The 13867-nt window shown below is 39.0% G+C and overlaps 1 protein-coding gene across 1 annotated transcript; it reads left to right on the top strand.

Annotated features, from left to right (window-relative positions):
• The first annotated feature begins 4148 nt into the window (after positions 1-4148).
• Positions 4149-13472, top strand: pdha1a (pyruvate dehydrogenase E1 subunit alpha 1a). The gene is made up of 11 exons (XM_033649375.2): positions 4149-4287; positions 5416-5484; positions 5576-5749; positions 5955-6081; positions 6224-6315; positions 6818-6910; positions 7268-7423; positions 8413-8484; positions 8571-8638; positions 9821-9929; positions 11051-13472. Exons 1-11 carry the CDS (start codon positions 4240-4242, stop codon positions 11213-11215), a joined length of 1173 nt encoding a protein of 390 aa, XP_033505266.1. The 5' UTR covers positions 4149-4239; the 3' UTR covers positions 11216-13472.
• The last annotated feature ends 395 nt before the right edge of the window (positions 13473-13867 follow it).

The following is a 13867-nucleotide window of genomic DNA, read 5'->3' as shown; positions in this document are numbered from 1 at the left end:
AAATACTGACTTGATTTTATCATAATAAACAGAAGGTTAACCATTTCACATCATGTTCAGAGGCTGATAAAATGCTTTAGGGATTAGGATGTTGGTTTTCTATGGCATCTCAATCGTTTAGATGCTATTAAAAATAGATAGAAACCTTAATCAGTTCCCCTCACTCGTACATCTCACCTGGAGGCTTAGATGTCTTGTAAAATTAGATTTATATAATTTTGCTGAACATTTCATTAAAATTACAGTTACTATGTGGCATTGATTGTCTGATTGTATTTTTGAAAAGATCAATGTGGGAGAGCCATGAAGTGGCGTCCCCAAGGGGGGTAAGGGGGGCCTTGGCCACCCTGATACCAACCTGTTCTCATTCCTAGCTAAACAAATATTGCCAGTGATTAGCTATTTTTAGATAGGAATTGGGCAAATTTGCAGGAAAGTCCAATCAGTTGTCTTTCAGCATTGGCAGTATAAAAACAAAATCGGGAAGTGTGGCAAAATGCTGCCTTTTGTTTAATGGGGGGTGTGAGCAAGTAACAAAACGTGTAGCTCAGCGTGTGACGTAAACAGTGACGTGGGAGGGAAGCCGCGGCTAGTCAGTCCTTCTGCGATTCTCTCGTAAGTTGGCCCGTCCTTCACCATCCACGTCATCTGACTGTTAATGGCCTCTTCGTTTGCGAGGACAAGGAGGGCGCGCAATTCCTTGTCTCCCCAGTTGCTCATCTTTACAGTGTCTGTCAGGTTTGCGTTTCCCTCTTGCTACTAGCTGCTCGCTAATTCCTGCTATCAGCTGTTTCCTGTTTATCTACCACCAGTAGGTCGCACGTGTGGCGTCATTAACAGCTCCTCCCACAAGTCTTCAACAGCCCCTCCTGTTGTGGAAGGCCGCCTCGGTCTTTTTAAACTAAAAGGGTTCTGCCAATATGACTACCCTACGAGGCGGAAAATTGGGCATCTCGGATCAACTCGCCAATCCGGCTCTGTGTGTCTAAACACTCGCAGCTTGCCGGCAAAACGGCCCAACATTTGCGGAAAATCTGGCAGAGATTTCAGCTTCAGACACTAATGCAAAAAGGCATCTTTCACTGCATTATGATACGCTGCCAGGTGGCGTTAAAAATAAGGAGCTGGAAAGTCCCTACATGGCGGACAGCAGAGGAGTGGATGAACCCCTGACTTTTACCCAGGAGTCTGCTGTTCTGCCAAACCATGATCTATTTTTCTAAACCTAACCACATGGTTTTGTTCCCTAAACCTGACCTTGTGCTTTTGTTGCACAAGAAAATAAATGTAAATCTGAGGTGGTTTACCAACATTATAAGTTTATTCTGAAAAAGACTGTTTGCATCTAACAAGCAGAAACTTTACATTCCCTGTGAAAACAGAAGTGCATTTTCAAAAGACACAATGCATGTAACAAGTGCAAATTGACACGACATCCCAGAATGTTTACAGCAGATGCAGGACTATTATTGTATTGTATTACTTCAGTAATCCTGTACTTCCTGTTTTCTAAAATTCCAAACAGGGACTGGAGTTACAAATTAGCCATGACTTGAAACCAGTATGCAATGCATCTGCTTTGTATTTTACATACTATATGAAGCAATGTTTTATGCATTTGTCCTTGTCAAATAAGCAACTAACTCTGTAGACTGATAAAACAGCGATGTTTGACGAGTTGGAATGAGAACATGTTGCTGATACAATCGCTGGCCACCCCACTCCCCCTCTCAGCAACATTTCTGTGTTTATATAAATATAGATATATATATTTTGGTGAGGGAACAATTGGCATGGCCATTTTAAAGGGGTTCCTTGAACTCTCACATCAGGATATTTGAATGAAAATGGCTTATGTCGATACCCACGAGTCTCCCCTAAATTTGAGAAGGCTTGTTCCAAGTAAAGGTTTGTTTCTTACAATCAATGTAATCATTCACATGTAAGCTGTGTATTTGTCTTTTTAAGGAAAAGGACAATCAGCCTCTCTGAAGAAAAATTAATCGCCTAACAGTATAGATACACAACACACTGAAACAGGATTGTTGTGAAAATCATAATGTTAACTGTACCAGTACGCACATCAGATAATTAGTCATATGAACTGTAAAATAAGAAACAGAAGTTTATTAGTGTGCAGTTCCTTAACTCTCATATTGACAGTTTTCAACTAGCATATATAATTCAACAGCATGATAGAATTCCTGAAATTCAGTTATGGCTTTTGGCTTTGGTGTGTCACTCCAAGATTTTCAATGGCACCATCTGGCCACCCCATGAAAAAATTCTTCAGGCACCACTGAAGCCATGAATGAAAAAAGTCTCATGGGTTGGATAGGGTTGATGCACGCATAGATCTAAACACTAGTTTTTGCTATCGCAGCTTTGTGACCCTATAGCATGTAGGGTGACATATTTTCACCATTTTGAGTAACAGCTATTTTGATAATATGACCATGATAAAAGCCTTTGCAGTGGTTTAGGGTCCCAAAAAGCTGTGGGCCCCAACGTCCTCCCCCTTCTTCCAACTCTCTGTGCACTCACTGAATGTAACATAATCTTTAAGTGGCCATCAACTTAAGTGCATACTGCAGACTACACATGGCAGCCTTATTTTATTTTGCCTACAGTCCCAAAAAACAACTTAAGCAAGTACCTTATGTTTTGTTGTGGGTCAGATAATAAATTTATTTTAGAATATTCACCAATATAAACTGAAGCTTTAAAAATGTCAAAGAGACAGAGCCTCAGCCTGTGTGACCCTCATTTCTGAAATCCCTAATCAGGTCACAGAATCTGATGGGTTACAGAATATGGTACAGTTTCTCCAGTGGCAGAATTTTCACAACTGGTTAGCACAATAGCTCAGGTTGAGCTCCCTTCGAGGACTTGGGTCCTCTTTAACAACTCGATCTATCATCTTAAAGGCGCTGTATGTAAGAATGTGGCCAAAACGGTTACTGCACTCAAATTCAAAATACTGCCGCGAGTCGTGTCCGCCCCCCCTCCCCTACAGATTCGAGGTTGCTGGACAGTGACACGCTGGAGACTGATTTGTTTTCCAGCGGACTGTTCAAGCAAGTCCAGCTTCTCTGCTGCTAACGCTGCTGAAGGGATACAGCAGAGGAGCTGGCTGCTAATGCTATGTACCGGGACACTGCTAATGCTGCTTGCCGTGCTGCTGTAGCTCAGTCATAACTGTAACTGATGCTGAGACTCTACTGACTGCATGACTGGTAGACGGCGGTGGGTGGCGCAACAGGCCAAAACACAAATTCAAAACATAAACATGATTTGCGGACCGTGAAATATTTCTTTAAATGCGAATATTCTGGCTGTACTATTGTTGTCAGTGAGATCAGTATGTTATATGAACATTATTCCTTAGTCTCTGTGACATATTAGGAGGATTTTATGACTATTTGCTTTAGATTTCTTACATATAGCTCTTTTAATGCTTCACTTCACACAAATTTTGTGAGACTTTCTTATGAACACGATTTTTAAGTCACTACATGTTTCAGTTGTACCCTAAACATTACATCTGTCTGGAGTGACAGAGATACCAGCTGTAAAACATGATTAAATTTAATGGATTTGTGCTTCTGTGATTGACGTAGACAGTTGTTTTTACACAAATCCCAAATGAGTCTATTAGGATTAAGGTTTTAACAGTTCAACAGGGAGTACAATCTCTTTGGGGTCTAATTGAAGTAAAGTCACCATGTAGCATTGGCGAACAAAAATACTATTTGTTCATGCATTGCCTGTATATCATAAAAAATATTTTGTAATTTGTTACCCTTATTAAATGTGTAAGATAGGGTTAGGGTTAGGGTTAGGGTTAGAGGTAAGATTAGCCAAAAGAGATCCAAATGAAAATCTAATCAAAACCTACATAATGGATTTTAATTCAGAGTAAAAGAAAACAAAAAAACATTTAAATAAAAAAACAGGTTGATAAAGGCAAATTATTATTATTATTATTATTATTATTACTATTGCTGTTGTTGTTTTTTGTTATTATTGATTATTTATTTGGTTATTTATTTAAATCTATTCTTTCATACATGTGTTGTCACATACTGGCCACAGGGGGGAGTGGTAGCAGCAGAGGTTTTTTTTTCTGCCGTTATTGAAGACAGAGAAGAAGAAGAGTGAACGGAGCCGGAAGGACAGAGCCTGACAGAAGGACGGAGCCGTGCGGTGTCGGGTCTGTGGTGAGCTAGCTCGGTAAAGATGCTGACCAATATCTCTAACGTGCTGAGGGCTTGCGCTCAGAGAAATGTAAGTAAACAGAATTTAAACTATGGGCGGTTTCAGCCACACACATCATTACAGTCTGCCTCTAAGACCGCCAACTTTTACCCAAAACTTGACTGTTGTCGCTGTTCTGACCTTGTCAGGCCGAGTGATAGCTTGTTTGGCTAACACAGCTAATAAAAATGTCACAGTCTGCACAAAACCTAAACTCCTTATGACAGCTTCAGTGTTTTGGTAAAGAGAGACCCAGTTATTTATTTTCCATGCATTTCGTGTTATTAAGCTCTTTTGTTGTCATTATGGAGTCGGGGCTGTGTTTTCACACTGGGTGCAGTGAATCAAAATTGGCAGCTAAGTTAGCATTAGTAACTTCTATGTAAACTCCTCCTGTCAGATGGGGGGGGGAGGGCTTCCTAATAAACTGTCAAATGGTTTCATTCAGTTACATAAAGTAACTATAATATGATTTAACACCATGATGACTAACCACTGGAGTTGGTTGCCCAGCATTTGGGCTGGACTGTGGACTGAATAGGAAATAAACTTGAGAAGACAAGTTTATAATTATGTAATTATAGGTATTTCACTGTGTTGAGATTGTTGCAATTTGGGCAAGACAGGTATTGTGTAACTCTCTACTGTATGTTATCCAAAACTGACTGGAGTTGAATATGCATAGGTCTATTAGTAATATTATATAGGACTTTTATTTGCAACTAACACCTTTGCATGTGTTCTGTCAGAAGCAGTGTCTATTTATGCTCTGCTGGTTACCCAAATATTATGTCTTACTAAACAGTAGCAGATTTTAGGTGTGGGAATCGAACCCCAGTGCACTTTGGTGTCAACACAGTGTCAAAACTTGTCAAGCAGTGAAAGCTAATACTGATTATTAATGTTGTTTACTTACTTTCGGTCATATTTAATAGATACTTTGCCAAGTTTAGACTATTTTCTTTGGACAAAGCTGTTGTATAGCTGCTTGTGTTTAGACAACATTTAATGAATGACAGTGTATGACTTATTTTGTTAAATGGGAAAAAAAGGATTTGTAGAAAAACAAACAGAAAAGCAGGCACTGCGTCTCTGTCAATATCAAACCTGAGCAGATTTGTTTGTTTGTTTTTAAACTCCTTCTCTCTCTCATGGCAGGGAGCTGCAGTGGTCATGTCAGCACGCACATATTCTGACTTCACAACCGAGGCTTCTTTTGAAATAAAGGTAAGCTTCAAACACCAAGTTGCATTTTCTGCTAAACAGATCCATGCGTGAGGCAGTTTGTGTGTTATTATGGGTGTTTTCTCCCTTTCAGAAATGTGACCTCCACAAACTGGATGAGGGTCCCGCCACTCAGGTGGTGATGACTCGTGATGAGGGTCTGCAGTACTACCGCGTCATGCAGACCATGAGGCGTATGGAGCTCAAAGCAGATCAGCTGTACAAGCAGAAGATCATCAGAGGATTTTGCCACTTGTATGACGGACAGGTGGAGTGCGCTATAATTATTTTCTATACTGTGCATTAAGAATTTGAGTTCAGAGTTTGACTTCAGTATTATAGAAATTATGTATATGTGCTGCTGTGGGAAGAATATTAAATGGCAGAAAAGTAAAGTTTGCCTAGATTGGGAAGTGTCCACACGTGTACGCTCACATAGACGTCATGTCAAGCTGTTTGTTTTCTCCTCATAGGAGGCCTGTGCGGTTGGTATTGAAGCAGGAATTAATTTGACAGACCACCTGATCACCGCGTACCGCGCCCACGGCTACACTTACACCAGAGGAGGGACTGTGAAGGAGATCATGGCTGAGCTCACCGGTGAGTTTGCAATGCTGAGAATTTTGAATTTCAAGATCATTTTCAGTTCCAATCACAGTTTATTTTGAGATGCAAATAGTTCTTTTGTATTGCTTTCACCTCTGATGTCACACCCATGCATGTTTTTGTTCTCAATTTACAGGCAGAAAAGGAGGTATTGCAAAGGGCAAAGGAGGCTCTATGCACATGTACTGTAAAAACTTCTATGGAGGAAATGGGATTGTCGGAGCTCAGGTATATCAGCAAAGTTTACTGCAGGCTTTTTGAAAGCAAAGTGGTCAGTTCATGATTTAGTTTGTGTGTGTTTGTGCCATGTCCGACCAGTATGCTGTCAGTTTGGTGTCATTGTGATAAGTCTTCAAAGGGCTGAATGCAGGTTTAACTTGTCGGTCTGCTTTGATAGTGTTTTCTGATATTGTGGAAATATAGTGGTACTAAAGGAAGGTGAGAAACATACTTATTTGTGCCTGTGTATTTCATAACGGCCTGCTGCTGTTAGAAATATCATTCAAGAAACCAAGAAGAACTTCTTAATATGATGTGTTTTCTTATGACATAAGTTGCTCTCAGCTCAATGCATCACCTAGACTTTTGATTTATGTTAGTGCCAAACATATCAAAAAAACAATTGTAAGAGTTTGTGTTTCATGAAGCAGCTTCTTGTAATATTTAAACAAGTGTTTCATACGTTAAGATTCACACAATGTAACCCGAGACATCTCTGAATTCTCCTCAGGTTCCCCTAGGTGCGGGTGTGGCTCTGGCCTGCAAGTATTTGGGCACGGACGAGCTGTGTGTCTGTCTCTATGGTGACGGTGCTGCCAATCAGGTATGGCACAGAAATTACTGCAGTTTTGGCCAAGCTTTATGTAATTACTTAATGGGATTGATATCAGCTTCTCTCAAAAGTAGGAAACATTCTTTCTCCAGTAATGAATGGTTTATATTTTACTAGTGTACTCCATCAGCATCTGTTCATCTGTGGTCATCTGGGGCCTGTAAACATTAGGACATTGGACTAGCAACTGTGTGAGACCCTTCCTAAGCTGTCTACATAAACTGACTTTAACAGAATATCTACTTTGCTACGTACTTCTAATTTAAGTTAACAAGGTCAGCAAAACAAAGAGCCAACATGTCTTCGTGCCACCTTAAAATAAATCATTTTTTTATTTTTATTTCACAGGGTCAGATTTTTGAAACCTACAACATGGCAGCACTTTGGAAGCTGCCCGCCATCTTCATCTGTGAGAACAACAGGTATGGCATGGGCACATCAGTGGAGCGAGCTGCTGCCAGCACGGATTATTACAAGAGAGGAGACTTCATTCCTGGTCTGCGGGTACTGATCTTACTTCTGTCTTTAAACCTTTTTTCCCCCCACTGATAAAACTGACTATAACAGAATACATATATGTTGTTTCTATATTATTGCACAGCTGTGTTTTAATGTGAACAAGATATCTGGGGTTAGAAAAACATTATGACATTTCCTTGGAAAAAAAGTGACCACTAAATAAGTGAAATGGAATATGATGCATACCTAGTGCTAGGAGTGGGAATTGCCAAAGGCCCCACGATATGATACTTAGTTCACGATACAATATTTTTGTGATTTTAAACATTTTGTGGTATACTGATTATTGGGGTAACATATACTGCGATATATTGTGATTAGGGCTGCAATGATTAATCAATTAGTTGTCCATTAATAAATTCATTGCCAACTAATTTTATGATTGATTAATATTTTTGAGTATTGCTGTAGAAAATAAACTCTAAATTTTTTATTTCAGCTTCTTAAATGTGAATATTTTGTAGATCCTTTACTTCTCTATGATAGTTAACTCAATATCTATGGGTTGTGGACAAATCAACACATTTGAGGACATCATCTTGGGCTTTGGGAAACACCGATCAACATTTTTCACCATTTTCTGACATTTTATAGACCAAACAACAAATCACTTAACTGAGAAAATAATCGACAGATTAATCAGCAATTACAATAAGGGTTAGTTGCAGCCATATTGTGATATATGACCTTTTTTCAACTGCAAATTATGTCCCTGAAAGAAAACTTTGTCGGCATCTGTTTTATCTGTTAACGTTTTAGTGTGTTCATCTCACTTCAGTCATTTTTATTGCAGCAAAATGTATTAAGTGGACTGAAAAGGCAATTGTTACTCTAGTAGGCTACCAAAAGTTGAATTTGTATTACAACATAAAGAATTTATATAATTAAAAAAATGGATATTTGGCATCTGTGCATTGATACAACATTGCCAAAATATCATGATACGATGCAGTGTTGATTTTTTTGTCTTCTAGGTGGACGGGATGGATGTTCTGTGTGTCAGGGAAGCAACCAAGTTTGCAGCGGATCACTGCCGAGCTGGCAAGGTGAGTTGGAAACACTGAACTACATCAACCAGGACACGTGGTCGTCAGTGTCTCAGCTGAGTTATTTTTGTTCTGCTTTTCATCAGGGTCCCATTCTCATGGAGCTTCAGACCTACCGCTATCATGGACACAGTATGAGCGATCCTGGTGTCAGGTAAATGATCACAGTTACAGACCTTTGCAAATTTTAATTTATTAACAGTTCAAATAATTTTCTGTAACTGCTTACCTTTAGTGTTTCTTGATTATCTTTTAATCACTTTTTAATTAATGTGGTAGTAATTCTATTTATGCATTATTAATAATCTGACCTACAAATTTTACCCTCACTGTGCCGCTGCCCCTTGCTTCTACCACTGTCCCTCAGTAGTCTTCATGTACCCTCCTCCCCTCCGTAGAGGCCTTGCACAGCCCAGGGATGGACTGAACTCACACTCTAACATTGCTATTGGCTTTAGCAGATGAATGGCTGGTTTAAATATAACAGGATGGATTTCTCAAACTTCTAATGAGAAATGTAAACACGCTACTCTATTATCTTTATACTGATTATGGTTAGTGAAAGTAATGTACTGCTGGTGATCACGATTTAAAAGTACCTAAAGGGGACCTATTATGCTTTTCCTTATTTTCTGTCGCATATATAGTGTTACAGTGTCAGATGTTTATATTAAACATAGTCAGAGTCTTAAATATTGAATGTAGACGCATGTAAAAATAATCCCTGTGAGCTACATCCGCAGATGTAGCTCACAGACCATTGGGACCATTGGGAACACTTTGTTTCCAATATTTTTTCTACTAGTCAAGTCAAGCTGACGTCAGCTCGTGACAGATTTCTTTATATGTTCATCTGTTTCAGACACGCTACTGCAAGTATTCACATTACATAGCTTAGACTGCTACGTGTAGCTACATGCTAATGTCAGAGAAACGTGTAAGCTTGGTTGCTGATGTTGTTAATTTCTCCTCAGTGTCTGATCATATTCCTGCTGGAACATGTCCAGTTCTGAAGATTTTAGTTTAGCCTTTTTGGTTATTTTTCACAGTAGAAAATGCTTCCAAACGCTGATCAATCAGAGTAGACATTTTTTGGTAGGCACTAAGTGGAGCATTACAGACATGTGTTCCAGCACAGACAATATGAGGAAAATGTAGTGTTTTTAGAAAATTAAAGCATGTTAACAATAGAAACCCAAAATACAAGTATGAACAGTAAAGTGAGCATAATATGTCCCCTTAAAGTTGTAGAATTTGGATTTGGTGTCAGCTCTAAAAAACATGATTGTATTAGTGCATCCCTACAACATCCCTGCACCAATCTCTCCCCTCTCAGCTACCGTACACGTGAGGAGATCCAGGAAGTCCGTGGTAAGAGTGACCCCATCTCCATGCTGAAGGACCGCATGCTCAGCAACAACATGGCCAGCGTGGAGGAGCTCAAGGTAGAAAATATTTTCAGCTTGTAAAATGAAAAAGTGCTGTTGCCCACTGAAAAAAAATCTGCATATTGGTATCATCCATTATATTTTGAAACCTCATTAATCCAGGAGTCTCGCCATGTGTTTTTAACAAGCTAGTCGATTGTAGTTATTCCAAAAATGCATTAAGAACAAAATCACAAAGAGAGAGAAGCATATTTTATTGTGATGATTCCCTTAATGGCCGGAATCGAAACATATTTGGGGTAATGGAACTGAAACCACACACTACTGAACTATTAAGCTAACATCCTGAGGTGGTCATGAATGCAGCAAACCACATAAACAACATAGTGCAAAACACCTACATGTACGCTGTTGCATTTATAAAACAGAAGCAATACAGTATTGTAAAAATAGATTCAGGTTTATAGTCAGTTTCTTGAGCCAGTCAAGTGCACTTAATAGGCTGGTTGTGATTAAAGTATATAACAAGTTTGTGACAGAATTTCGCATTTTAGAAAACCATGGAGCTGCCGTCGTCTTTTGAGGTTAAAGACATTGTTAAGGAGGTCACACAAAAAGCTGCAGTGCTTTGTCTGAACATAGGAGAGTGTTACTTTCACTGGTTTCAGCTTCTGTATCATCATCACCCTCACCACACACAAGTACTGTAGTTGACAAGGATTATCAAACACCAAGTTGCATTTACCATTTGTATAACCATTTGTATATTAATTATTCACTGCATGTTACCTTGAATTTGTTTCGACAACTTTGTTTTTCTCGTATGCCTCTACAATCAACAGAGAATCCATAAAAAGGCGAACATTGTTCATAAATTAAAGTAACTGTGGCCGTATTTAACAACAATAAGTTGTGCTGGTCAACCAGTTTAAGTGTTACAGTTTAAAACACTTCAGTACAAACAGTCTCATGCACGGCCAAGCAATATACCTGGTTGAGCACATCAAGTATTCTTATACCATACATTTTCTAGTTCTAATGTAGCAGACTAATACTTAGACAATTCGCTGTATTTATTTTTCCTAATTGAACAATAGCAGTAATTCAGTAGCATGTGTACTGTTAATGTCATACACAAATTGCTCTAACTTTCTGTCTTACCTGTGTTGTGTCCGTAGGATATCGATGTGGCAGTGAGGAAGGAAATTGAAGATGCTGCCCAGTTTGCCACCACAGATCCTGAACCCCCTCTGGAGGATTTGTGCAACCATATATTTTCCAACGATTCACCCCTGGAGGTGCGCGGAACAAACCCATGGTCCAAGCTGAAGTCTGTCAGCTAAAGTTTTTTCATCCCCTCTTTTCATCACGTCATCCACCCAGTAATAAATCCCCCCGTCCCGCCCCTCACATATACGCACACATCATACAACGTACCATAAACTAGTGCCTCGGACCCAGAGCTTGAATCATCAGCAAGTAAATTAATTTCAATGCTGTTACAGTTTAACAGCGAGACCATATTCACAAAGAGAATAAAACTTACGAAGAGTGACAAGAACTTTTAATCTGATAATCTTTAAATGGTTTCAGTGATCCAAAAGTGCATTTCTTCATCAGTGTTGCCACAGTCTCATGAGTTTCTGTGCCATATTTATTTCTATTTTTTGTAAAAACTTTTAATCAACTCACCACACTGTAGAGATTTCACTACATGTTTAGTAATCGAAATCACCTTCTTGACATTGCTGGATTATTAAAAGTCTTCACCTTAATGTAAAAAGTACAGTCAACAAAAGTTGTGAATTGATAACTGATTATTTGTCTTTATTTTAAGACGGCAGCTCAAGAACATGTGTAACCTGTTGTATTTAAATTATATTCGCTTTTCTCAACATTAAGCACCAATGTGGCGTTCACGGGAATCACGTAGACGGTAGAGGGCAAACTGGATATCACTTTAACGAAGAGCAGAACCATAAATTAGGTGAGGCCGGCAGAGAATACGGGTAAAGGTAGAAGGCATTGCCGTTCAAGATTTAAATATCTGAACTTTCGCTGTCCCACATGACGGGATTTTCAACTGGATGTTGCTTCTTCACAAAAGGTGAAAATGTATGATCTGGACATCAATTGACATTAAAAGAAAAATTACAAAAAATAATAAACTTGAATGATGTTGCTTAATATGTTTTATTCCATTTTTTGAAAAAAATATGGCATCATCATCACAAAATATCAGCATTCATGTTTCGTTTCACTTTCATTTCTGTGTTGTCCATCTGCCGTCTACCGACTGCCTGATCGCTTGTGAACACAGCATAAGTCATGGTGTTATAAACATGGCCCCAATTAAATATATTAAGTCGGTTCTAAATTTGCTTGTTTGATGATTATCTCTGGTCACTTTTGAGGTGCTGTAAATCAAATGTTCACCCGTCACTGTTCATCTCAGAGACAGACCTGTAAAAATGGCTTTGTACTCTTTATACTGAAGTGTACGTGATACATCAGTTTGTCTTTTTTTAAAAATATAACCCCTTTTTTAAAAGGCAGCAGGGTAAAGAATGTTGTTACTTTAAACACTCTCAATAATGTCTCCCTTTTCTTTTTCTGTCAATATGCTGTAAACAGGAGAGGGTGAGGAATACCAAGGGAAAGGTGAAATATTTATCTTGCCAAACCAAACACGTGCCTGGCAGATCTCATGTTGTTTAGAGGATGAATGTGTCATCTCATGTTTGTAGCGCACTCCAAGCTGAGCAGCTGATTCTGTGCGTTTAAAAGTCAGACGGTTGAGGACGTGTTCAGCAAGTGTGTTTACATTCATGTGTTAAATTTGCAGATGCTCTGGTGCTCAGGTGCCTTGTACGAGTCTCAAGATGCAAACCTAAACTGCTCATTTTCATATATTGGGAGAAGTTCTTATTCGATTTCTGATGTACGTGTGTGGAAATATTTACACTCAATGCAGTCAATTTAAGCTGAAACATCTATTGCCTGCAACAGTGACGAATGGAAACATGATGGCTTTTAGTCAGGGTGCATTCAGCAGCTAAGCTTCACTATACACCTGAAGTTTCCAAATCAAAGGGAGATGGCTGGTTTAGTAGCTTTGTGTGCTACTTGTGTACTTGCATATGTCTGTGATATTTGGTACATCGTTGGCTCAAAGACAGGGATACATGGACATTTTGAATTTCAGTCTGTTTTCTTTCTTCTCAAGTACTGTTGTGAAAAAATGTCTGCACTGATACCTCAGGTAGCAAAATAAAACAACCTGCATATCAGCATATACTCCTAACAGCAAGCTGCCATGTTAACCTTCAGTCAAACAGTGTAACAGTGGCTGTAACCCTTTGAAGGGTGCCAGAAGGGAAGGGTCTCCTCCATGTGATGTGAAAAGTATTTAATCAAATAACAAGACAGACTAAACTTTAAAATGTCAGTTCCTGTCTTAACACAACTGAAAATACCTGCATTGTGAGTATTTGTTGTCGTAAACTGTTACATTGAGGGTCGCAGATGACGCAGGGAAACGCTCCATGGAAACATTGGTTTTATGTGTGCACCACTGTAATAAAAAGCTGTAAAATACTGTATCTGTCTCTTCGTCTTTGTCCGTTTGTATGTAAGGTGAGTTGTCCAAACTTTGTCCTTCAGTGAACAGGCCTACACCTTAATACCTTTTATGACCATGCCATTATAGGTATGTTGAAAAGCCACAAAATGAATTCCCTTATGTGTTTGTTAACACCACCGAGTACTACTGCTACCTCTGTTACTGTAGTGATGAATATACTGTAGTTATTCATTCTGATGAATATTTCATACCTGACATATTCATCAGAATGTGCGACCATCATAAATGTGGTTGACAGTACAGACATGTCCTCTGAAATATATTTTATTGCCACTTAACACACATTGCAAATGCACACATTGTGTTGATAGGTCATTCCTACACAGGCTCCCCCGTTTCTTAATGTTATCCT

The sequence above is a fragment of the Epinephelus lanceolatus genome, chromosome 11, assembly GCF_041903045.1.
Source record: "Epinephelus lanceolatus isolate andai-2023 chromosome 11, ASM4190304v1, whole genome shotgun sequence".
In the NCBI taxonomy this organism is placed as follows: domain Eukaryota; kingdom Metazoa; phylum Chordata; class Actinopteri; order Perciformes; family Serranidae; genus Epinephelus; species Epinephelus lanceolatus.
Note: the sequence above shows the minus strand (reverse complement) of the source record. Positions and strands in the feature narration are given on the sequence as shown.

Bases quoted from the DNA above. Each gene is read 5' to 3' on its own strand.
- pdha1a (XM_033649375.2), top strand. From the start codon at position 4,240: ATGCTGACCAATATCTCTAACGTGCTGAGGGCTTGCGCTCAGAGAAAT. The intron at 4,288-5,415 runs GTAAGTAAACAG...CTCTCATGGCAG, and splicing joins GGGCTTGCGCTCAGAGAAAT to GGAGCTGCAGTGGTCATGTC. The intron at 8,639-9,820 runs GTAAATGATCAC...CTCCCCTCTCAG, and splicing joins ATGAGCGATCCTGGTGTCAG to CTACCGTACACGTGAGGAGA.